Source organism: Centruroides vittatus, unplaced genomic scaffold, assembly GCF_030686945.1.
Source record: "Centruroides vittatus isolate TY-2023 unplaced genomic scaffold, ASM3068694v2 contig_950, whole genome shotgun sequence".
In the NCBI taxonomy this organism is placed as follows: domain Eukaryota; kingdom Metazoa; phylum Arthropoda; class Arachnida; order Scorpiones; family Buthidae; genus Centruroides; species Centruroides vittatus.
The window spans coordinates 522,529-546,953 of NW_027122629.1; the positions used below are offsets into that span (position 1 = coordinate 522,529).

The following is a 24,425-nucleotide window of genomic DNA, read 5'->3' on the forward strand; positions in this document are numbered from 1 at the left end:
TATATAATAAGATAACAATTTATAATATAACAGTTGTTTCTGATTACTCTTTAATCATAGAAAGAAAAAATTGTTCTCTCAATATTCTTTGATAAAATACAGAATGGTATTTGAATATTAATAACATCAAAATTTAAAAAAATTTTTTTTTTTCTGTTAAAGAGAATTCTTTTGCATTTAACTAAAAATCAAGATATACAATACTCATTATAATGTATATAATAATAATTCTGTTAATATGGAAATTAAATCCATATACAGGCAGTCCTCTACTTACGAACATTCGACTTACGAACTTTCGAAGTTACGAACAAAGCCGACAGATGGCGGGTTAAAGTGCAGTTGGTTATTTTTTATGTATAGTCAAGTTTATTTTTGAAGTTTTACGTTAAAACATTTACAGTACATACATATGTACATTTGTAGTTGTTTTAAATGAGTAATTTTAATAAATAATGTACTGTACATGTGATTGATTTGAATTTATACTTCCCTTTAACAATCTTAATTCAACATTATTCAAGTAGCCTAAACAGTACATAATTGTAAAAACAATGCTGTATTTGAGTTTTTGCGCCAAACGTCGTCTTTTCGAGTTATGAACTTTTCAACTTGCAAACGACCACTATGAACGGATTAAGTTCATAAGTAGAGGACTTACTGTAATTAAAATGAAGTATTTCAAAGATAAAAATAATGGTTCTGTTAAAAATAAAATAAGCTGCCAAAATTCATTAATATTTTAATTTAAATTTATTTTGTATACTAGTACTTTTTATATATTAACGGGACTTATTATACTGGAAAATATGGATGCAGATATTTAGTCTTACAGATCAAAACTAATGTTTTTTATTTAGTTCACCTGAACACATACACTTTAAACTTGTGTTTTGGACTTGTTCGTCCCTCCTCAGCAGGCCTTTAAACGACACTTTCTACAATTAACAATAAAAACATTTCTTGGTACAATTATAACTAAAATTAATTAAAACACAATCATTTCCCTACAATAAATTAAAAATTCTTACAAATTCTGTATTTCCGAACTTCTTTACATTTCCAATTAAACCTATGATCCACAGCATCCATACAATTCAACACATTCCTAATTTTTATACATTAAAATCAGTTTAAAACTATAAATTTAATTTTTATCTAAAATATTTTTACTTCAATTAACTTACTTCTTTTTGTTTATTCTTTTCTACTTAATTTCTATTCTAATTCTTTCCTATCTCTTCTTTTATACCTCTTCCTCCCCCCTTTTATAATGCTTATCCATGATTGGTGGACCTCTCTACCTTTGCTGTTATTCATTTTTAGTTTGCCTAATTATATTTAAATGCTCATACAGTTGTCTTTTATAATTGTTTTTTTCCTTTTTCCTGATTTTTACCGTATTTAGATCAGTTTCACATCCTTCTGTATTACAATGGTCAGCTACTGCCGAACTTGCATATTTTCCTTTGATTGCTCTGATATGTTCACTTAATCTTATTTTTAATTTTCTTTTTGTTTCTCCTATATATGTTTTCTTTGGTTTACAATTGCAATCAAATGAATACACTATTCCTTTTTCCTATGTTATATCATATTTTTTTTTCTTCTCTATAACATAAATGTTTTTTAGTTGAATTTATTTTTTCTGGTATTAAGTTGATTCTATTTTTAATTACATTTTTAATTCTTTCAAATAATTTTGGAACATATCTTAATTTAATAAATTTTTTCTCTATCTCATTAATATCTTGATTGCTTACAAAGTTAAGTTTGAGACCAAAGTTAACATTTTAATCTTAGAATTATTCTGAGCAATGTGTCTTCTAAAATACAACATGAGTGTTGCTTAGATTTATCAGCTTACATTTTATTTATTTTTTAATCTTGTGTTCAATTTATAAAATAAACTAAGTTTTTAGCACATTATAAAAAATTGGCATCCATATTTTCCATTTTCTCTTATAATATACTAAATATCTTGAAAAATTAACTATTTAAATATCTCCAATTAATTTAGTTTAATAATTTCTATCATATTTTTAGTGATTGTATATAAATAGCACTAAGTCCTGCGTCTCATTTATAGTGTTATGTCAATAATTTCTGTAGTTATTTTATTATTGCCAACAATTTAATAAAATTTCAGATTTATTTTTCCATTTGCAAAATAAATAATCACATTACTAAATGTACAATACATCATGTAAACTTGAAATATTTTACTTACTTATATTGGCCAAATTGGTATTAGCAAATTTGTTATAATGATTAAAATTAATCTTATATGATTGTATACCTTTTAATCATTAAGCACATTATTAAAGTTTGATTTATATGATAATGATGAAATGAGAATTTCAAAATTAATTTACATATATTTAATACGACCAGATTGTCATATTAAATATATGTAAATTAATTTTAAAATATTTAGTAGCCACCCTGTAAATATAAGGCAACTTTAATTGATATACATGAATATCTTGAGAAATTTGCATTCTATTGGGTTGTTCGGAAAGTTTGTACCAATTTTTAAGAGAAATAAAAGAAATTGTTTTAAAACTAAAAATATACTTTTATTCCATTATGTATGCGCCATTGTTTTTAATGACGTGTTGCCATCTATGGGGCAGCTTCACGATACCCTCTTCGTAGACTCTTCGTAGTTTCATGGGAAAAACTTTCCAGTTTTTCCCATGAAAAACTGATCCACATGGTTTTTGCAAGCTTCCGAAGTATCAAAGTTTTTATCATGAAGGGAATTTTGTAGAGAACGAAACAAATGGTAGTTTGACGGGGCAAGGTCGGGTGAGTAAGGGGGGTAAAACATCCCAGCCTAATTCCAATAATTTTTGGCGTGTTCGTAAAGACATGTGAGGTCTGGCATTATCTTGGTGAAACACAATGCCTTTTCTATTGGCCAGTTCCGCCATTTTTCTTTAATTGCCATGTTCAGCTTATCCAATTGGGAACAATACTTATCAGAATCAATTGTTTGATTCTGTGGAAGCAGCTCGTAGTACAGGATTCCTTTCCAATCCCACCAGACAGTGAGCATGACCTTCTTTGGATGAAGACCGGCCTTTGGAGTTTTTAATGGTGATTCATTTTTCTTACCCCATGATCATTTTTGGCTGATGTTGTTATAAATGATCCACTTTTCATCACCTGTCACTAAACGCTTCAGAAAAGGGTCATTTTGATTTCGTCTTTCAAGAGAATCACAAATGGAGATGCGATCAGTAAGTTTTTTTCCGTTAAGTCGTGAGGTATCCAAATGTCATAACGATTCACGTATCCGAGCTTCTTTAGATGTTGAAATACAGTACTGTTTGATGACTTCACTATGTCTGCAATCTCTCGAGTTGTGTAATGAGCGTTTTCATCCAATAATGCTTTGATCTGGTCCTCTTCAATAACAGGAGGTCTTCCTGAGCGAGGAGCATCTTCAAGGCTGAAATTACCCGTTTTAAATTTTGCAAACCACTTTCGAACAGTTGATTCTGATACAGCACTCCCACCATAAACATCACATATTTTTTTTTGCTGTTTGTACAGCATTTTTGCCTTTACGAAAAAAGAAAAGAAACAAGTGTCGATAATGCACATTGTTTGCATCCATTTTTACAATGAGACAAATTAAATGCTATTTGAATAATCTTAACGGTTTTTTTGTAACGGACGCGTCTCAAGGTCATTTATCGTAATATTCATTGGTTTGTACAATTCTAATCATTTTTGCGTCAATCGGTGTCTCAACTGTCGGTTATCAAAAATCGCTACGAATTTTTTCTGAACAACCCAATACAAAAATATTGTTTCGGACAAACTTTGTATGTATTAAGGGGGGCTGCAAGATGGTACTATTAGTTTCCCCATACCATGATGCTATTATCAGAAAAGTAAAGTAATATCAACTTCAATTTTTTAAATAGAAACACCCATTTTTTTTTTAATTACATATTCAAACTCTGAATAGAAAAATACAAAGATTTTATTTAAATGCTATTATTAGAAGGTATAAAGGATTCAAGTTAAGAGCTGACACTCAGCCGTCATATCTGATACAGTCGAATATTTTTGAATTTTAATATTATACAAGAAAAAAATTTAGAAAAAATTCTTTAGTGTAAAGAGGGTTCATCTGCATGTTTCTCAAAGATAATTCTAAGACTTTTTCAATTTGTTTCTTAATGAAAAAAGCTGAGGGAATTTTTTTGTAGGAATCTTTTTCACTATAAACAAAGTTGAAAAAGCCTTTGAATTAACTAGATGAGCACCATCTTTGAGAAACACACACAAACCATCCCGTTTATTCTAAAGAAGTTTTTATAAATTTTGTTCTTATCTAAACTAAATTTGAAAAATATTAGACTGTATCAGACATGGTGGCTGAGTGTCAGCTCTTAACTTGAATCCTTCATATCTTCTAATAATTGTATTTTTAGAAAAATGTTTTTAAATAAAATCTTTGTATTTTTTTACATGGAGTTTGAATATGTAATAAAAAATGAGCATTTTCATTTGAAAAACTGGGGCCGTATTCTGGTCGTCATCTGTCATCTCTCACAAGCCGGTCTCTGATTGGCTAATCATTTGTTTAAGTTTTGAGAGATCATCACGTCTCTCTAAATGCGATTCCGGACAACTTTTTCACTCTTTGCTTCTCTCGTTTATCAGAGACGAGCGGATAGTTGTCTTTCGACCGGTCTATTGGAAACACTACTGGTTCCATTTTTTTTTTTTTTTTTTTTTTTTTTTTATAATTATCCTACGTCAATTACTGAACTATCAAATATGATATTAATCTGAACTTAGATAGTTAAAGAGAAATTAGATGGTAATATTTCGAAAAATATCTAAATACGCACGCTTTTCTAACTTAGGTTATTAAAATTTTTATTTGTTAACAGACAAATTGACGTTACAATCTGTAAAACTGTTATAAAACAAAAAACATAACTTTGTAGAAATTACGTGCTTTATTTGAACACGTGCTTTCCTTGCCACGTAATCTATGATTACGTACTCTGCATTTTCAAAAATTTTAACAATTTCATTGGTTAAAATTCTTATACTGTGTTGCATGTGCAGATAACCCGAACATGTATAATCAACCTAGTAGTATTGTGACGTCATCGACGAAGACGAGATTGTTATGAACGACCAGAATCGCCACTGTCTGAGAGACCAATTTAGTCTCTCACTCTGATGCCATTCGTCGGTGAAAGAAGAGATGAGAGATAAGTGACCAGAATACTGAAGTTGATAGTATTATTATCAGTAAAATCAATATCTATGGAGGAAACCAATAGCACCATTTTGTGGCTCCCTTGATACAGTACAAATTTTGTCTGGAACATTTTTTATAGAATGAAAATTTCTCAAGATATTCACATGTTTCAATTAAAATGGGACACCTTGTATATTCTAATTTAGAAAATTGAATGATGAATTTAAATAGTCCAAAATTATTACAATTTTAAAAATCACTCGTGTTTCAGATTGCTTACTGTTATGAAACGATGACAACATGAAAAAACTACAAAATTTTTAATTTTTTAAGAATTTTAAAACATAGATCTGATTTTTATATAAACAATTCATATTTATTCTTTGTCGAAGATAAAATGTATAGGAAAATACATTTTATCTTCGACAAAGGAGTCTGAATGGGATTCTCTCTATTGGGATATTTCAGAAATAGTGTTAAATTGGGTTGAGAGCAATGCATTAAAGATTTTATAAAGGATATCAACTAATATTTAGATGAAATACTGATTATATGGGAATAAATTCAGCTGAAGAATTCATAAAACATATCAATGCAAACTCAATAAGCTTAGTGGTTAATTTAACACAAAATAGCTTCGAAAGCATTAACACTTTTTAGATATAACTGTCTATAAGGAAGGAACACAGCTGGGTACAAAAGTTTTTAAAATATTAGTGGCTATTGATTTGTTTATTTATTGGAAATCAGAATATGCTGCAGCATACAAACTGGTAGCATTAAGAGTTCTAATAAGGAGAGCAATATTGCATTCATCAATAAATATCATAGAAATAATGAATTCCAGTTAATTAAAAAGATTGTCTAAGATAGTTTTCAAAAAAATATAATACATAATATGATTAAACCCTTCGCCCTTCCCTAATTTAATGTTTCCCCATCTGCCCTATTCCAATATCCCAACCAGATTCAATTTTTTTATTTGAGGAAGATTTTCCCTTATTTCCTCCTACACTTACTACAGTGATATGTTCTTACAAAGGAACAAATTTATTTAAAAAAAAGAGGGTTGTCAGATCACCCACAAGGATCCAGACTCCATTGCTACAGCAATGTCTCCCCCCTCTTGTTATAGCTGAGGATGACCTTCAGTAATGAGCTTGTTAAGAAGTGACAAAGATAAAACTGATAAAAGCAGTTTCAAAAGCAGAAATGTATGCATTAAGACTAAAGGCAAGGAATCCTGTTACTGTATTGATTCCACATACAGATCAAAGCTATTAGAATTAAGGAGCATTATAAATCAGTAGCATATGGTCAAAGCAATATAACCATCTCTCGTACTCAATGGGCATGGAATGAGAATGTAGAAGTTCGCTGGAACACATCTACCATTAGAAGAGTAGTGGAGTAGGAAGTTCTATTAGATTATTAGAACAAATATATACTGTATTTATGGACTATCAAAATATGTAAATGCAACAATTCAAAAATAATGCATGAAAGTTGGCATTAGATGGTTTAGATCTTTAGATCTAAAGAAGGTAGTTAATACACTAAAGGAGGACATTGAATTGTAAGATTGTAAATCTATCTATCTATCTATTTATCATTAATCTTTCAAAAATATTTGCCATAAAATCACACCAACTTCAATATAAGATTAGGCTATTTTTCGGCGATTATAATTTTAATTACTAACTTAATTTAATTTTAATTAATTTATCTTAGAGGGAGGTGTTAGGCATCATCTCGTATTAAATTTAATAATTATAATTTAATTAAATATTTTAAATACAAGATGGCACCTAACGCTTTCCTCAGACAAATTAATTAGTAATTAAAATTATAATTGCCAATCTTATATAACAGTTGTTGTGGTTTTATGGCAAATTTTTTAAAAGATTAATGATGCGAGCAGTTCTTATAGTAGAGCTTAATTTGTAAATTGTAATTTTTGATATTATTTTATACACTTTCATTCTTACTCTCTTAGATTAATTTCAAAGTAGAAAAAATATTTTTAGTTTTATATTTTTTAAATAAATGATTAAAAAATTGTTATAGTGAATTAAAATGAAAATAAATTTGTTTTGATTGAAAATAAAGCCTAACACAAATGCTATTTAGTTATATCGGTATTATATAGCAATCTCAAATTGAAGTTATCAATTTTCATGGTGAATATAATAGGAAAAAAGTATCTAGTGTATGAAATATATATTATTTATAAAGAATACAATATGTTTCAAATTTCCCATTTTAACATGAGTCATCAGATGGCAAGGTTTACAATCAACAAAGAAGTTAGTCATAGCACAAATTCCATATATAAGAGTGAGTCAGCAGTTATATAAATGGCATAAATGTTTAACCTAACATTATCAGGATTTTTCTGCTTTCTCACGCACATGGAAATTATGTATTAATATACGAAAATTGTATATAATTTCATTTTCTAATTTTTTCTATTTAAAACTTACGTACTTCAGATTGATCAGAAACCAGTATGAATTATCGCTTACTTTTTCATAATTATTCTAAAGCAAATTTTCATAAAAGCTCAAAATATAGTGAAATTAAAAAATTTAAAACAACGTTTAATGAAGATCTGTCTTCTGTAGTCACATTCAGAAATAAAATAAAATAGATTTTTGTGAATAAAGTGAATTATTACTGTTATTAAAAATTTTACTGATACCAAAATTATCAGTAACTCTTAAATTGTATTTCATAAGGACATTTTTTTGATATGAAATTTTACTTACAGATCAAACATTAACCTATATATATAGTTTTGTATTTACTCTATTTAATTCTCTCCCAAAAAAATAAAAATAAGATGATAAATTGATTTAAGTGCAATAGATACATTTATAGCAAATGAAGTGTAAAGAGAATGTGTTTTAATATTTATCACATACAGTTACTCCTCACTTTACGACCGAGTTCCATTCCGACGACTATGTCGTTAAGTGAATTGGTCGATAAGTGAGGAGCTTGCGCTGGGAATATAGGGTCGTCATAAAATTATACAAATTATGCAACAAACTTCAAATTTATTCATAAAAAAGACTATTATAGTACTATAAGACAATTGTAGTACGCGCAAGCCTATTATAGTACACTTAGTGCGCGTGTCACCATTTGCCACTGATCGACACTCGTGCTGAGAAAGGGGATTCCCCGAATTGCAGGTCGAAACTTGATTGGTCATAAGTGAGGGTGGTGGTTAAGCAGATAGGTTGTAAAGTGAGGAGTATTTGTAATAATTAAAAAATATTGATAAGTTTTAGATTTTCCATACAGATAACAAAAATTCTTGTACTATTGTCATTATTAATTGTAAATCTATTATATCCTATACAAAAATATAACAACAATAACAACAACAATTATATTTTTGTATAGGATATAATAGATTTACAATTAATAATGACAATAGTACAAGAATTTTTGTTATCTGTATGGAGAATGTAAAACATCGATTTTTTTTGTGTCAGACTTTGAAATTGAATTTTTTTTTTTTTTTGAAATTTTTAAACTAATGTACTTATTATTTAACAAAAAAAATTGAAATGACTAAATTCTCCTTCAGAAAAAAATTAGAAAAGAGTAGTTCCCTAGAAAGATACGGTTGACAGTTTTACTTGTTTCCAACAAAAAAAACTATCAGATTTTTACCATTATTTTTATGCTAATTATAGAAATCAATTATTTGAACAGCTATGTAGATGAATGCAGAGTTGTTATTGTATGATAATCGGAGCATTTTCATACTGATATAATAAATTTTCCCAGATATTTCTAAATTTTAATTAAATGAGTCTAAAAATAATCTAATTTTTAAACTTATTGTGAGAGTCAATTTTATGGCATAAGGTTTACTATATATTATCATCTTGTAATAAAGATAATGAGTTAGTCTATCTCTTGCAGAACTTTTATTAGTCATTAATTTTTCCATTTATTTTAAAAGTAATTTAACAAATATCTGGTAGTTTTGGTTTATTTGTCTGACTAATAGCTTAATTAGTTTTGTTGAATTTATATATGTATATTGATAAGAAGGCATGATTTATTTTTCATATTTTTGATAGAGCATTATCATTCAGAAATATTCACGGATGGATAAACATAATGGTCTGCGTTATTAATGCCAGAAAAACAGATTAAACTGTAATATAAAAACAAAATTACTTATTGTAGATTAAGGCAAATTATACAATAAGGATGGAATTTTACTTACTGTTCATTTAACATGATAGAATCAATAATATTTCTTAAATGATAAAAATTTAAAGGAAAATTAAGGACATATAATGAACAAGTAAAACGGCAAAACCGTATTTGGGACAAGACTATGTCTTGGAGACTCACTACTAAGTGGGATCACTTTGATGCTCAAGGTGGATCTCGTTTTCATTCTCCAATCTTCTTTGATATCGCTGGTTTTGAGCATGATTATTCAAACTTCGTCGGTCACGACCACGAGGTCGTCCACGATGCATTTTTGGTGAAATTAACCTATCCAATATAGAAATTTCTTTCTGTTATGTGTTGGCCCGGGTTGAATTTTTGTCGATGCCTAACGAAAATTTCCCGTTTTTGAAAAAATATAATTGTGGCTATTGTATTGTTCGAAATTATTTTTTTATTTTGCACAAACAATACTGGGTTGCATCCTGCCTTGTCTGTTGACCTCAACCACGTGTTCTGCGTCTTTTGTTCTGCCGGTAAAAATCAACTGAGAAACGGATAATTTACTTAATTTGGATCGGCTACGTGATATTTACAATAGTGTCGAGATATAATATAAATCCAAGATCGGCACAGCTGTCGAATCGAAACGTTAACTAAATGAAATAAAAAACTGTCTCTCCTCATTAGAGTTTAGGAGCAAAGTGAGGTCAAAGGGCAAAGGTCACATGGTGGCGCCCTCTGCCCTATACGTCAAATTTTTATTGGTCCCACAATTTTACTATACTAGATAATGTTAAAAAAAACCCACTTGTTACGACATATAATCCTGTTTTAACGTCATATTTGAAGCACTTCCAAATTTACAAAATTAGATTATAAATTTTATTTAACATAGGACTGAACACGTTAGTATCTTCTAAGGTCAGAGTTCACTTCTTAGAATGACTGTGGGTGGTACTCTCCCCACCTGGCTTTGGTGGGGTGAGGTACATGTTTTGCCTGTTCGTAGAAGAAGGTTGCCATTTTGTATTTTATTTTGATTCTGTTCTTGGTCCCCTGGCTGCCTACAAGTCTGGATTTTTTCTATCCACAAATGATTTGGACACCTCTGTGCCAAATATCGACTCTTGACATTCCTTGACATTCCTCCTCCTTCATACCTCTAAGCTGGTAACATAAATAGTAGTATGATTTTATAGACATTTTATATTTTATGAATTTTATGACAATTTTATATTATTTTATATTTTATTAAACTTATTGTGAGAGTCAATTTTATGGCATAAGGTTTACTATATATTATCATCTTGTAATAAAGATAATGAGTTAGTCTATCTCTTGCAGAACTTTTATTAGTCATTAATTTTTCCATTTATTTTAAAAGTAATTTAACAAATATCTGGTAGTTTTGGTTTATTTGTCTGAATTTTGTCTAAAGTTTTGGTTTATAGTCTTGAATATAAATGATATAAAATTTCAAAACATACATTGTGTTCAGGATGATATCAGATTTGATGCTCCTGATTGCAGTTTTATACGGGGAAACCCTGATTATTGCAGTTTTGATAATGTTGTTCCTGAGTAATTGTGTGTGGTAATTTAATACTAAAATTCAAATTATTGCTTCAAGCATTTAAATTATTATACTCTTTTACAACAAATAAAAGTTTTCATTTAAGGCAAAATCTGCAAAATATGAAATGTTGGATTCTTGTGTATTAACAATTTCACATTTTAACATTCACTCCAATTTATTTTTCACTTAACACATGCATAATCCAAACAGCATTTTTTGCAATCATTCCAAGACAACGAAAAGCTTTAACAATGCATATTTACAATACGTTGAAATTTATTGCAAGCTCCCATGTAGTTATTCAAGGAATTTTAGGGATTTATACCTGTAACGTTTCTTCATCAATATCTCTTCAAAATACAGTGATACCTCTGTTTTTGTCAATAATTCGTCCAAAAACAATCGACGAAATCTGAAACCGACAAAAACCGAGGCAATTGTATCCATATGAATCAATGTAAATCCAATTAATTCATTCTAGACAGTCCAAAATACATACCAAAAAAACATTTTATAGAGAATTAATATAGCGTTAAATACTAAAAGCAATAAGAAATTAATATTAAAAAAAACTAATCTAAAGGAAAGCAATTGTTTGGCTAGACGCTCTGGGTAATGTCTTGTCTTGTAGAAGTTAGTTGGACATGAGCTTCTAGCCTATATCGCCCTGTGGTAAAGTGTGATGTAATTGTCATGTAATAATAGTTGTATGCGTTTATGGTGGTCGTATTGCGGGGAATGATGCCTTCTGGGAGGTCCGTTTAAGGGTAACTGCCCCTATTCAGGTGTTACGGATGTAGAGAAAACCCAGAAAACTCCACATGACCAGCCCATCCTGGTGAAGCACGAACCCATGACTGAACTCCCAGTGTTTAGGGAATGGAAACATTGGCCAATGGTGGACCGTCACGGGGTAATGCTCACAGAACAAGAAATAATGCCACACTGAGCAGGAAACCCATGGATTACCCTTTGTTTTCACAAAATTAGCAGCGAGGTCACTTGGGCATGACCACGAAAACCAAGACAAATTTTTTGCGAAAAAAATCGACGATAATCGAAGTCAACGAAAAACCAAGGTATTACTGTATATCGCTTGGATGCCCAATATGTTTTGAATTATTTAGATCAAAAATTTTCTGTTCGGGATTAAATTTAAATTTGAATTGGCAACAGTAACATACAATTCATTTTGATACATAAGTTCTTGGTTTTAAAATTTTCATAATTTTAGGTAATGCTTCTGGTCATCCAACAAAATCTAATAATTTGTGTCAAAACATTAAGGTCAGTTTTTTTTAATTTTCCAATGTGTCTTCATTACTTTGTCTATGAAACAGGTAGTTTTTTGACATTTAAAGCATATTAATTGCATAAGACTTTTAATCAGACAATTGAGAAAACAACAGAAGAAGAATCTTTGATAGAATTTAGGGAAAAATTTTAACGTAGAAAATGTTTTCAAAAGCATTTTTTTTATGCTTCATCAAGAAGCATGGAAAGAAGTTACAGTACTGATATGAAAACTGTTGGCTAAAACTTACTCTTGAATATGAAAATTATTTTAATCTGAAATTAATGTTCCTCTGGAATAAATTATTCAACTTGTATAAGATCTAGGATAAATTGAAATATACAAGGAAGATGTTCAAGAATTAATCAGGTCCCATGGTGATGACCTTACTGGTGAAAATCTTATTAATCTAGACGTAGAATGATCATACAAAGCTCGGGTGATAGCATTTGGACATGAAATTAAACAGCAACAAGGAAATTCACATTTAAAGAACTTGATGAAATGTTTCATGTTTGTGAATCTCTTAAACCAAAAAAATAGTGAATGGTGATCTTAATGTTGAACATTCAATGAAAGCGTGCTGAGAAGTAGAAAATGCCCATTTGCTGTTACTGAATCATGTACCAAAAGAAATTTCGAAGCAAAAATTCATATACTTTATTTTTCCAAAAAAAATAATTTATCTGATTTTTTTTTAAATAATAAATTAAATACAGCTTTTAGATTTAAAACATTATTACCTCCTTCCTTTAAAGTGCATACATAAATAAATATCTAGAGTAATATTTAAAGTGTTAATTGTAAATTTGAAAAATTCTTGGCAATAATTTCCTACTTCCCATATGTTGTGCTTCTTGATTATCACAGTTTTGATTATTGTGGTGTTTTTCTTGGCAACATTAACCACAATAACCAGGACTCTTCTCTATTATCATATTGTGTACAGTGTTTGATAAAACTAACAAGAAGTCTAACTGGCAAGAAATTTTTGTTTTATCAGAGCATTTTTTACACTTTTAGAGTATTAATAATACGGTAATACTTTATTATAATAATTTATAACACTAGACACATTATTGTGTTTAGTTCTTGTTGAAATCTGAATATTGTATTCAGAAAATTTGATTTTGGTGTGATCCAGGTTCTAAACACATTTTCTACCTGAGTTTTGATTTCTTTAAGTGAAAATTATGTATTGGAATTCATTTAACATTCATGTAAGCTGTTAATACCAGAGAAGTCCATTTCTCTCTGATGTAATAATTTTTAACTTAAAAAGGCTTTAACAGTTTACACGTTTATCAGCATTTTTATTATTTCCAGGTCTGTGTTGGAAAATGGCCTCTTCCTTCTCTTTTTTATTATTTCAAATGACTTTGAAATGATTAAAAAAAGTAACTTGTTAAAATTAAAGCCTTTTTAGATTAAAAATACTATTTATTTACTAGTCAAAAGTACAGTACATAATTACCATATATATGCATAATAATCAGTTCAACTTACTCCATTAATAGCTATTTTTGTTTCTAAATCTATTTCTATAACTAATGATTAAATAAAGGGTAATAAATATTAATGTTAATAAGCTTAAAAATGTTGATAAGCATGTTTTTTGAATATATATTGACTCTCAGTCTGCTTCTATCATGTTTTCTTATGACTGTTTGTTTTGATCGTATTTTATAGCCATAATTTAAAATTGTAGGGTTAATAAATTCTTTAATTCTTTAGTACAATATCGTTAATTGAAACCCGAAATAATATCTGGAGCTTATTATGAAATTTTCAATGTCCAAAAATGTTTAATAAATATTATTTGTAATTTTTAAATTTCATATATTATGAACAGAACAAAAATAAAAAAAAAACATTTGAAGCCTTTGATGAATGATTTAAAACTAAAGGTTTTAATCATCATTTATCATTCCTCATTTCTCTAGCATCATTCATCATTTATCTCATTTTGTTTTTTTTTTTTTTTATATCATATATTTTAGTATATTGAAATTATGTATATTAATTTAGTTTTGTAATATTTTAAAATCTGGTGCAAATAGTCAACATTTATAATAATAGAATAAATGTAATTAAAGATTGTTTATAAATGAGTGACTGTTGAACTTTAGTTTTATTAAATTTCTAATTAGAAGTATCAGTAGTTATGGAAAAAAAATAAACTGTCGATAAAACAACAACACAAAACACCGGGATGTGTTAAATAATGTACTCCTATGTCCGGTGTGACAAAAAAACAAAAGAAAAAGTTCGTTAACCAATTGCTCCGTCCTATCAGAAACTCCATTTACACTTGAGGAAGAACTCACAGCAGTTTGAAAACGTTTGTGGTGAACTTTTTCTCCTGTTTTTTTTTTTGTTTTTTTTCATCACACTGGACATAGGTTCTCGGAGTACATTATAAACTATTGATTTTTGTTGGATTATAATTGTTTTATTTTACATATACAGTGGGTGATCCGTTCCAAGATTTTGTTTGCTGTCCAAATTGTTCATTAACTGATTATCGATTTACCATAGATTTTTATGGGAATTTGATTAATTCATTCTGGAAACCCCAAAAAATAAATAAAACAATTACAGTCAAACCTGTTTTTATGCGGGGGATAGGGACCGCATTAAAAAAGACGCATTAAAAAAAATCGCACGAAACTTCACGAATGGCTGTAAATAATAGTTTTCGCAACACAATTAAAAAAATTTTTTTTATGCGGTCAACAGGGACCGCATAAAAAAAGTCTCACATAGAAAATAACTCAAAACCGTACGACATAGAATTTATTGACAACAGATGTCAGCACTTGACTGCATCGTCTGGTCTATCGTCTGTTTTACATATTTTTGTCCAGGTGGTGTTTTGTTGACTTAAAAAGTAAATAATTTCATTTTTCGCATATTCATGCAATAATATTACTATAATAAGTGCATTTATGCTATAATAAGTTTATTTAGCTATAATAAGTCAACGTGAGACATGACGAATCGCACGAAACTAGTCGCCAACTATACCGCACAAATAAAAAATTGCACAAAAAAAACCGCATAAATTAAAAATTCGCATTAAAAAAATCGCGCAAATAAAAATCGCACATAAAAAGAGCGCATAAAAACAGGTTTGACTGTATATACTTTCTTACTATGTTTATTTACACGTAATAAGAAACAAAAAGCAATCTCTCCATTTTTTCATAGATGGCATATCTTTGTGAGAAGATGTGATTTTGTTACTCCTTCACGTCCTGCTCGAGTCTTCTTGATTATTTTAGCTAAGAAAGATTTAAATTGTGTGTACTGTAGACCTATTCAAGCCATACTGCCTAGCAACATCAGACATCTGTCCATTTTCTACCTTGTCTATTATCTCTTGCTTGGTTTCTAAGGTGAGCACGGTTCTTGACACTCCACTCTTTTTAAGCTTCATAATATTTTCAATGTTTTTTTGAAATAAAAAGTTCAGAAAAGCACTCAGAAAAATTCAGTGAACAGAAATCAACTAGCACATGAAAGAATTATGTAAATGTGAGGCCCGAATGAAATTCAAAATTTTGGTGTTAAACCGTTAATGAATATCCGAGTTAAACTCTCACCTTTAGAAAATAAAAACCAATGCAAAACTTAATGAGTGCCCAACAGTCTCCCAAAGACTATAAAAAATTATTTGTCAGAAAGGTAAACAAAAAGCTGGAATTACAATGGAGAGTTTCAAAGTTCGGAGGAATAATATCTGATTGGTATTGGGTTGAGTGCCTCCCGCACTCCAAAAAGTTTCAAATTGTTACTTGTAGACAAGGGAAAACCAATTGGTATTCGTCATTTTATGTTGCTTCTTTTTGTGTTTGTTCTGTAAAGTGTTCGTTGTTCGAACATAAAAATTTTTTGAGAAAGTGTTCATTATCTGATTTGTTCTCTGTCTGAACTGTTTGTCAACCGATCACCCACTGTATGTATATATATAGACTGGTAACAAAAGTCTCTTTAGCCAATTATTTCAAAAACTAATAGTGCAATCACTAGGACCATATTTATCCATGGCTGGGTACCTCTACTAGAGCACATCAATCTTTAGCTAATAGCCCGACCCTGGTATAGTAGGTACTAGACTGCAGTACATTTCTGGCCTTGTGCAATTTTTTTACCTGTGAGAGGTGCTGTATGTTTGCAATTGGAAGATCACACATAATATGTGAATTTAAAAATGTAATCTCATTTATAGAGTTCCACATATTTAAGAGTACTTTTTCTGATGGCTGTAAGCAGGGATATAATGCAGCTGAAGCAATCTGAAATACCAATAAAACTTTTGGTGAAGGTTCTGTGAATAAGCAGGCTACCGAGCATTGGTTGAGAAAAATTTCATTCTGGGAATGCAAATCTCAAAAATCAAAATTGATTGAATCAGAACATCACCTGACTGTCCAGGAAATCGTGGAAAGATTGAACATACTGGACATTATTCAACCATTTCTCGACATCTAAACATGTAAGGGAAAGTCAAGAAGCTCAATAAATGGGTACCATACAAACTCAGTGAGAGAAATAAAGAGCATCTTTTGGAGGTCTTCAGTTCTTTAATTATTCTTCACAAAAATGAAAGTATTCAAATGAAAGCCTTTCCCATCCACCTTATTCTCCAGACTTTTTTCCAACAGACTATCACTTTTTTTTTTATACATTTGGACAATCTTTTGGCAAGAAAAGTCTTCAAGGAAGAGGACACAATAAAAAGTACCTTTAATGACTTTTTGACTTCTCATTCGTGTGATTTTTATCAAATTTGCATTAATGCATTTCTATTGCATTGGGAAAAGTGTATAGATGTTGGTGGAGACAATTTTGATTGAATATGTAAGTTTTAAATTAAAGTAATAAATGTTTAAAGTCAGAAGTAAAAATCGGCCATTTCATTTCACCTAATAGTATTAGTCTTTTTTTTAAATCTTTCTGGGACCTAGGGATGTGCCTAGTGTGCTTAATGGTGTTTTAACCATCAAGCACACTAGGTTAAAACACACTTAGCAATCACTGTAAAGCTTTTGTTGATATAGGCTGTGTTGGGCTTGCACTAAACAGTGGTGCAGATTTCTGCCTCCTCCAACTCTTCTCTCAGAGAAAGCTGTTGTAATTTCAGCTACTAATGAAAATAGGTTACATTGTCAATTACAAAGTGTAGCAAAAACAAAAACATACTACAGTGAAATGGCAAAAATTCAGCCTAATTGGGGTTGAACTCCATATGGATTTTCAAATATCCAAATTAGCATTAAGTCCTGTAAACTTCAAGTGTACTGTAATTCAAGTTTAAGTTTTCTAAGATCTAGCCAGTATTTCACAAGAAATGTAGGAATACTTATAACTGATCAAAATATAATTTACAGAATTAGTTATTTTTTACAGAATAGTAATCATAACTTCAAAATTAAAAGCATTTACTGTATTTTTCACTATACTTAAATATTCAGTATTTGTAACACACACTACTGGGTGCAAAAGAATCCAAATTGGACAAGGGATCCATCAAATGAAGGGACACTTGCATTAATATTTGTGTGGCATTTGAGGTAAACACTTAATTGGTCCTGTTTTATGCAGAAACATTGATTGGACAGAGGCATTGAAATAACATTTTGAATGGTATAAAAGCAGAATTCTTAGAAAATTTGCCATTGCTAGTGTTTTTGCCACTTGTAGGCAAATAAGTAAAATTATCTCCTGGTATAATGGTCATTACAGAGCATAACAAAATGTTCTGTGACCAATTTTCACAAAGGTCAAGTGACAAGGGGGACGTTTCAGACACAAGATCTTTAATATTAGTCTTTGTTGGAATTAACCAGAAGCAAAACTGAATACTTTTAAGAATGAAGAATTTTTAATTGAACAAATTTTCAAAAGACAAGTTCTTGAGAACAAACAATGTAATCCATGAAAATAATGTCAAACAGTGCTGCCAATTTGCCTTGTAGAGAGCAGTTAGTGGTTAACTAGTACCAAGTATTTGAGAACAAGTTGATTAACTTGATGATGAGTACAGTGATTGAAATAAACAATTAGAGTATTAAAATTCCTCAAGAAACCAGATCACAGAATAACTTGGTCTCTGTATTACTATAATGCAATTAGAATTTCTGACCATAGAAATTCTAATTGCATTACAAGGCCCACCAGTGGCCAAGCAGGCTTCATTCCCCGAAACTGGGACTTCAGTCGTGGGTTTGCGCCTTGCTCAGACGGGCTGGCCACGTGGAGTTTTCCAGGTTTTCTCCATGTCTAAATAGGGGCCAGTTTCCTTTAAAAAGACCTCCCGGAAGGCATTCTCCCTAGGCAGATCGCCCAAGTGTTGTGTTGCCATAACTAAACAAACAAACTAACTAACTAATTGCATTACAATATCTCATACACTATATAGCAGTTGTACAGTACCTGCCCTATACCAATTTACTAAGTAATAATGTAACTATGTCTTTATGAAAATCAATGTTTTTTACGTATGAATATTAATTACACTAACATGTAGATTTAAAACAGATACCTATTTATTCATGCATGGCTGAAGAGGGGGTCTGAAGGACTGAAATGCATAACAGAATTAAAGTTGCATTCTAATGATGGAAGTGTCATTGGTGTCATCAGTAACAGTGTGATAAGTCTCTGATATCTCCACTAGATACTGTTAGTGAAAATTGAGGCAAGAAGTTTTAATGTACTACACTAGATTTTGATTCTGGAATTTGCTTGTGCACCATGATGTGAGCTCATATGGATTGTGTCCAGAAACTTTTAGTATTTAAATACCTATCACGAGTTCTTGGGAACAACAAGAACTTTTTGCAATCAAGTAGTACTTATAAAGAAGAAATTAACAGGGTTTTAATAAAGATATGTATAACAACTCCCAGATAAACAATGTTCAGAGATCTAAACATCACTTGAGAATAAAGTATTGGGCCATGGTGGAATAAAATTATCTTCTAATATGTTTTTTGCAAGATCAGTGGAAGATGTGTTGCTTTTAACATTGTCCTGGTGTTCATTTAAGTGATTTAATAACTTTCTAGTGGTAGCACGTGTAAAAGATCTTTGTTCCCATATGCACTGACTGTAATGGGATTATATAAACCCCAGACTTCTTCAAAAGGGTAAGACAGTATGCTTTCTTCCTTACAATATATTTGGCATTTTAAGTGAGCTTATTAAGTTTTACAAGTAGTACTTAATTTTCACATTCAAATATTCCCATCTTTAGCTGGAATAACTTTGGATTAAGGCTAGAAATAAAATTTTTTATATGTGTAAAAGTGATTTTAGTATAAAAAATGAACATAATTATATAACATTTATTTTGTATAGTTTAAAGATAAAAATAAAGGGGGGGAATACTTAAACCTGTTCAAAATGAAAAAAAAAATAATTCAGTACCATGTGATTCCAGTCTATGCAGGTTTTACTACACTATTCTGTTTTCTAAATCAGGCTTTTAACATACATTTATAACTATAGTAAAACCTTGATTAAGTATTTTTGGAGGGATTTCTGGAAAAAAAAATTAAAAAGCATATAAGCAGGGATAACTGAAATCTATTATAGTTTTAACTGGAAAGTAGTGCTAGATTGTCCACTAGGCAAATGAAGCATGTGCCTGGGGGCTCTGAAATTGGGGGAAGAAAAATACAATTGCAACAATAATATTGCTTTATTATAATTTATAAATAATTCTATAACTGCAGTTAGACATTATTAGTTTGTGATGATATAAAATTATGTAAAGGAGCCCCATTTTTCTATGCCTCGGGACCTGAAGATTTTAATCAACCTTTCAACTATTCCCACATTGCATTTACGTTATGCAGTGATGTACTACTATTCCTTGTGTGTTATACAGTGAAGCGTTTATCTGTTATATTTGATAGCCTGTTCACTTGATATTTTGATATGCACTAAAAGATAATAGCATGTATTTTTTCATGTGTTACAACTTTGTAATTGAAATGTTACCTTATTGTCATTAGAAGCCGAGATTATAACAGCCCTCTTTGATAGAAGGGCTGGAGGAGGCGGAAATTTGCGCTACTGGTTGCATTACTTTTCTGCATCTTTACTTAAGTCTCTTATTTATAATAAAATACGGTTTTTCCAATCCTAAGTATAGGTAAGGATAATTGCAAAGGTGAATTCGTGTAGTTGGCCAATTAACTATTAGTATCTTACAGTACAATAAGGAATCTTTAAAGTTATAAATTTATTAATTAAATTAATTGTCCAACTGCCAGTTTGTAATGTTAAAAAAGATCTAATTTTAAAGAAAATGCAAATGTTTAATTCTGTATGAAAATATTGGTCTTTTACAGAGATGATCTCATTACAGGGATTGGTGTAACTGGTGGTTTTAACGCACAAGTAAAAGGTTTGACAATTAAGTTTGAGAACTAAGTTTATAACAAATATATATGTAAAAACTTTTAGGAATAAGATTTAATATATCCACTATAGTAACTCATTTGATTGCTCTCTTATTCAGATTTGTTTGGTGTATTATTAGTAATTTGCATTTAATTGAAATACATAGATTTTGTATTGTGCAAATTATCTTTATTGTTTGCAGTGACAGTGCAAAGAACAAACAAAAGTTTTGTTGCAGGTTGCAACTGAAATTCAGACCCAAGTGCACGATTGTCTTTTTTTTTTTCATTATATATTTTAAAGTAATTTGTAAAATTTCAAGTGAGCAACCTGTAAAAAACTTTGCAAATTGATTGTATCTTGATGAAAGAACAGTTTAACATTAACAAATATTTTACACATCTAATAGATTTATAAAAAATAAAATTCAGTAAGTTGGTTTAATCACGACGGATGGCAAAATTTATGTTTTTGATACGACTTACCAAAAAATGTACAGAATAACTATTAACGGATTTAAGATAAAGTATCTCAGATGCCGAAGCGAGGCCGAAAATATTTTTTTCAACGGCACGAAATCATTAACAATAAATTGTATATTGTATTCTTCGTCCAATAAACAAGTTTTGGATCGCTCGGTTAAAAATTATCCGAACGAGACCGGTTTCGGAAAAAGAGTGGATTACTTTCATACAATAAACTTTTTGAAAATGTAGCTTGTCAGAACTAAATTATAAGAGTCTTTAGGAGATGATTCAATAGAATAAATTGTGTTCTTCAGAAGTTAAATCAAAGCCAAAAAGATGATAATTTGAAGGTAGCAAACATTAAATGAAATCTATAATTGGTGAAAGAAAACTTAAATGAATTTTAAAAATATTTATAATAATTAAAGCAGCTCTACTTGAGAGAGAATTTTGAAATCACATTAAAAGGATTTGTTTTTCTTTGTTTCTTTAAATTTCTATGTGAAATTTTTATACTCTAAATGGAAAATAAATTAATTTGTTTTTGAGCTAAGTTAATAATATAAAGAATTTGAAATCTGTTGAAAAATTTCAGGATAAAAGTTAAAACTCGAACATTTGGATTATGTATAATCTCTGTCTTATTTGTGGGTTATTAATTCAGTTTGTCTAATATAGGTGCATTGCCACTAACTGGTTTGATTATTTAGTTTAGAAGTGGGTAGTTAAATTTGAAAATTTTCATTCTTTTAACCAATTAGATTTGTAAGAATAAACGTTCAAATAAATGAAAATCAGAATTAAACATTGTAAGAAAATTCTTATACTTTTTAAAAATGATTTTATCTATAAGGGTATATAGATTCTTTAAATGATGTAATGGGAAATCACAGTTTAATATTAATAGCATAAAAATAGATCGATTTAAACCAATATCGATTATATTCAATCAAGACAAATTTATTTATGTTTAATTCATTAAAATCATTATGCTGAAGTTATCGATTTACCGTATTTATAGGTCTAAGTAACGTTGCTTCAGCACCTTTTTTATGATAAATAGCGTACAAAAACAGAATGGCAATGATTTCTAAAGGTTTAAACGTCACGCTACATTCAATCCCGCAACACAGTAGAACTATTATACATAATCAATGAATTTTTTTAAAAAATTCGAAAATAATTAAATAGAACAGAAAATAATAACAATAATTACGCAAAGAACTTAATTCAAATGTAACAACAGCTAATTTTTTAAACGGAAGTAGTAATTAATTTTATTATTATTATCTAAATCTAAAATCTTATCTATTATTATCTAAATCTAGGTTTCAATAGGTTATATATATATATATATATATATATATATATATATATAACCTATTGAAACCTAGATTTACATTTAATAATTAATATCTTTATTTTATATATTTAAATCCCTTAAATCTATACATAGAATCGAATAACTAATGGTTGTCACGTGTAGTACTGTAAATGATACCTACGGTTTAATGTTAAGCCAAGCTAGTGGATAATTGTTATATTAAAATATTAATTATTAAACATCTGTATAAAAATCTGCTTGAAATAAACAAAGATTTATCATTACAGATTTAACAAAATAAAAAATTATCTCCTGATCTGTATAATGTTTATCATTGATGTTTTACCTGAAACATGATTTATTACTTCTTTTTTTTTTGTGTGTGTGTGTTTGCTTGCTTCAAAGTTCAGGTTTTGTTTAATCTGATATTATGTTAATTTTCTAACATATATTTATTTATTTGTTTTAATGTCACACAGGTACAAAATTCTTTTCCTAAATCATAACGATACACTTATGTTGTTGAGACTAGTGCGTGCATTAAATTTGTCATTAATTATTCAAAAGGAAGCGCTGGCCAAACTGTTACTAATTACTTAATTTTTATATGTTTAAATGGAAACTGTTTCGAGTTTTATTTTATATTTAGAATATTTTATTTTACACGTATTTATTTATATTTGAATATTTTACAGGCCTCTGCTCTCTCCTGAACAGAATCACTTACTTCATGAATTAATAAATCGTATGACTAAGACTATAGGTTAATTTATATTAATTTGTGATTTATGTAATAATAATTTTTTAAAAAATATGCAATTTGTAATTACAATTAATTAGTTTTTGAAGTAAAAATGCTTTATTTAGCTTTTTTTTTTTTTTTTTTTTTTTTAATGGAAAAGATTAAAAAGTTATAAAGCGTTAATCTTATTTACTTTGTACATAAAATGTTTATCTTTTGTGTAATTTAAACTAATTTTAAAATTCAGAAATAATAATCAATTAAAAATTTAAAAATAAACTTAGAAAGAAAAATATTGCCTCCATGTTATTTCCATTTAGTACGTGATATCAGTTTGTTCGTTAATAATTTGCCGCGTTAAAAATAAATGAATAATTAATTTTGAACATCATCTAGCTAAACTGGAACCCGCTTTAACGTTACACATGAAAGCTATCGATCTGCATCGTCTGAAAAGCACGACTACATCCATAACTGTTTGGTCACGAAGTTACTCAATGATATAAAAGGTCATTTTTCTCTCCATAGTTTACCATAATAATAATAATTTTTTGGGATGATTACGCGGTTATTTAAGCTCTAGTTTCATAGGTAAAAATTGCAGCGTTATAGGTAAAATACACGTGATGATATAATCTATTACTGATAAATTACTATTTAAACAACTGGAATTAAGGTTGTAAGTTACAAATTTTATTTTTAAAATTCATTTCTGGAAAATTTGTGAAATTGATTTAATAATTAACCGATGTGTATTCGGTACAACTCATGCCTTATCCAAATTACATAATAATATATATATACACACATCATATAATAATGTATATATACAATTAATATTAATATATAAACAATCTTTCTTTATTTACAAAGATCGTTTATATATGAATAATGGAATAAATGTATTAACAAATATGTGCATACAAGTTCTACCCTTTTACTATACAGGTTTGTACTTTGTTGTTGAATAATTGTCATGCGGAAACTCTGTTTAATTCTTCTATTTCTTATTCTAAACAGCCTGAATAGGCGTATAAACAGCCCCCTTTTTAAATATCCACCTTTTCCAAAATAAGAAAATGAAGTAAAAAAAAACTGTTTTTAGCTCGTAACTCTTAAAAGAAATTACTATTGCAATACATTCATTCTGACGTTATCTCGCTCTTTT

At 29.2% G+C, this 24,425-nt stretch overlaps 1 protein-coding gene across 1 annotated transcript in view; it reads left to right on the forward strand.

Moving 5' to 3' along the window:
* Hap40 (Huntingtin-associated protein 40 kDa) overlaps window positions 1-23,370 on the forward strand; it is a 95,594-nt gene extending 72,224 nt beyond the window's left edge. The window contains exon 12 of the mRNA XM_067282283.1: window positions 23,211-23,370. Coding sequence (XP_067138384.1) covers window positions 23,211-23,283 — 73 coding nt within the window. The 3' untranslated portion in view covers window positions 23,284-23,370. The remainder of the gene's footprint in view (window positions 1-23,210) is intronic.
* Window positions 23,371-24,425: the final 1,055 nt, after the last annotated feature.